The sequence below is a fragment of the Buceros rhinoceros genome, unplaced genomic scaffold (assembly GCF_000710305.1).
Source record: "Buceros rhinoceros silvestris isolate BGI_N320 unplaced genomic scaffold, ASM71030v1 scaffold20497, whole genome shotgun sequence".
NCBI classification, from domain to species: Eukaryota; Metazoa; Chordata; class Aves; order Bucerotiformes; family Bucerotidae; genus Buceros; species Buceros rhinoceros.
In genome coordinates this window covers 1-3,022 of record NW_010423115.1, presented here as the reverse complement: position 1 = coordinate 3,022, position 3,022 = coordinate 1, and the positions used below count along the sequence as shown (strand labels likewise).

Here is a 3,022-nt window from a genome sequence, read left to right as displayed (position 1 = left end):
GGAGCAGAGGAGGCGCCAGGGAGACCTTCTGGCTCTGACAACTCCCTGACAGGAGGCTGGAGAGAGGCAGGTGGGGTTGGTCTCTTCTCCCTGGGAACAAGTAACAGGACAAGAGGAACCAGCCTCCAGTTGTTCCAGGGGAGGTTGAGGTTGTCCCTGAGGAGCCATTTCTGTCCCATTGAGGTTGTGCAGGCGTGTCCCAGGCTGCCCAGGGTAGTGGTGGAGTCCCCATCTCTGGAGGGGTTTCCCAGCCGTGTGGAGGTGCTGCTGAGGGACAGGGGACAGTGGGGACCTGGCCGTGCTGGGGAAACAGGGGGACCTGAGGAGCGAAGGCGTTTCTAGCCATGCTGGGCTTTGTTCCAGCTTTATAAGACCGCAGAGTCTCAATTCTGGAGTCAGAGAGGGGAAGCCATCTCCAGCTCTGGAGGTGCCATGCAATGCCCCATTAACTCTGACTGGTGATAACCACACCTAAAATACCAGTTTTATTAAAAGGTTAGCACTGTGATTTGCTGGGTAATACTTGAGTGCTTGATAAACTCAACTATGAGTTTAACTTACAGTATTTTTTTTCCTAGTGGGTACATACATGCTCTCAAGAGCTTAAGGCACAGCCTTGCTAAGAAAACAGCAACACCAATCGTCCAAACACACTATCCTAAGCTGTGAACATTTGCTGTGTTGCTTTAAAACTGTTTAATGATGTACCAAGCACACCGTATTTACGTCTGCCTGCAGGAGCCTGATTGAAAATCAAGGAAAGGTGACAGTAAAGTCACCTCTAGGTGAATCAGTCAGTATCAGGCAGCCCCCGCGGGGTGCGTGACAGCACGGCAACGCTCGCAGCCGCCACCAGCTCAAAACGAGCCCATACTCACCAGGGCGATCCAGAGGACAATATACTCGTCGATAAAGCTGTTAAAATACTGGTCCAGAAACAAGAGTGCTGGGCCTATGAATGCCGTGTCGTAGAGGTGCATCTCACTTTTGGTCATGTGCGCAACCTAGGTGAAAGAAGAAAGAAGGGAGCTGAAGAAATAAATGTACGCTGGCTGAGGAGGAGTGATTTCAGCCCCCACACAAGTTCCTGTTTGAGCCCCAGTGCTGTCAGATCTATCAAGGGCTTCAGCAGCAGCAGCGACGCTGTTGAACCGTGGAGGGCTGCAGCTATGTGAGATGCTGGGTGTGCAGAGAAGCATCATTTATTAGATCAAAAAAATGTAGCTACAGGAAAAAAAAACCCAACACATTTTCCAGCCCCCAAACTTCCTGCTGCCAGAACTAAACAGTAAAATGAGAGTAGACTGGTAAATATTAAGGTTTAGTTGAGCTTGGAAACAAAAGGCAGAGACACTGGTGTTTCTCCCGTTCCCCCTCCTGTCCCCACCCACAGGGATTCACCACCTCTCTCTGTTTACAATCTGACGATCGAGCCTTTTTGTGTGACCTTCCCACCCACCCCCCTAAGCCCAGAGACTGTCCCACACCCCATTCCAGCTTTGACCAGCATGTTGTTGGTGTGAGTGGGTTATAAACTGGTCTTAGTAAGAAATACACTTGTCTTTCACTGCAAGTGATGTCCAGCACTGCTCCAGTTCCCATGGCAATGCCACACACGCCCGCGGAACCGAGCTGGTTCCACCCCTCATTCCCTCTGCTGAGCAGGGGCTCCACTCCCAGCAGTGCTGCCATCTGCTTCTTGGTACAAACCTGGGCATATTTTTAATTTTCTCTCCATTTATTTTAAATTAAACCCTGAGCAGCTGTTCCAAACCTCAGCAGCTCCATCACCTTCTCTTCCCTTCTCAAACTTTCCTCCTCCTGCATCTGAGGGGGTTTTAGCCGCCTCTGTTCCAGCCCAGCTCCTCACACAGGGGCATAAAAACACTGCGGAAGTGTGAATATACAGCTGGGAAAGGGGCAGAAACAGAACTCGGGCCGCTGTAAGCTGTGCTGGCACTGCCGGAGTAACCACGGCATCAGCTTGAGGTTTACCACTCCCTCTCCACTCACAAGAAACACTCCACTGCTCCTCCAAGCCACTGAACCGAAGTAAAGCATGAGCATTGCTGTGCTACACAGAGAGATGTGACACAATCCATGGAATAACCAGAGAACTTAAAAATCTACAACAAGTTTTCCTGTGTAAGAAACTCAACTGTTCTGGCGCACTCACCACTAGTTTATTTGTGATCTTTGCAGAGACGAACCCAAAAGTCAGGATGTACAAGCAGGGGTGTCTCTCGAAGAGCTGCACGGCCGATTTCTTGTAGATCATTGCAGCTAACGCGATCACCGACCCAATGTGGAGAAAAGGGGAAAGGACACTCGTTCCCTAGAGTGACAGGAAGATAAAGGTTTAGGGAAATGAAATGGGCACATTGCAAAGAAACTTCAAGAAGCCAAACACTCTTGTGGTGTGCGAGAGGCAGGTTCACATGGAATGGTTTGGGTTGGAAAAGCCCTTTCAGGTCCTCGAATCTCCCCATTCCCCCAGCAGTGCCAGGTCCCCACTGACCCCTGTCCCGCAGCAGCACCTCCACACGGCTGGGAAACCCCTCCAGGGATGGGGACCCCACCACTGCCCTGGGCAGTCTGGGACAGGCCTGCACAACCTCAATGGGACAGAAATGGCTCCTCAGGGACAACCTCAACCTCCCCTGGAAAAACTAGAGGCCGGTTCCTCTTGTCCTGTCGATTGTTCCCACGGAGAAGAGACCAACCCCCACCTCTCTCCAGCCTCCTGTCAGGGAGTTGTCAGAGCCAGAAGGGCTCCCCGGAGCCTCCTTTGCTCTAGGCTCAACCCCCCCAGGGCCCTCAGCCGCTCCTCAGCGCATTGTGCTCCACAGAATCATAGAAGCATCTAGTTGGAAGAGGCCTTAAAGATCATCGAGTCCAACCGTTCCCCCTGCACTGCCAGGGTCCCTAAACCATGTCCCTCAGCACCAAATCCACACAGTTTTTAAACACTTCGAGGGGTGGGGACTCTAACACCTCCCTGGGCAGCCCGTTCCAATGCTTA

At 51.8% G+C, this 3,022-nt stretch overlaps 1 protein-coding gene across 1 annotated transcript in view; it reads right to left on the bottom strand.

The window, feature by feature from the left end:
* Window positions 1-2,335, bottom strand: part of LOC104497116 (choline/ethanolaminephosphotransferase 1) — a gene marked incomplete at its 5' end in the record, with an annotated part of 3,950 nt that extends 1,615 nt beyond the window's left edge. The window contains 2 exons of the mRNA XM_010140330.1: window positions 879-1,004; window positions 2,177-2,335. Of these exons, the coding sequence (XP_010138632.1) occupies window positions 879-1,004; window positions 2,177-2,335 (285 nt within the window). The remainder of the gene's footprint in view (window positions 1-878; window positions 1,005-2,176) is intronic.
* Between the last annotated feature and the right edge of the window lie 687 nt (window positions 2,336-3,022).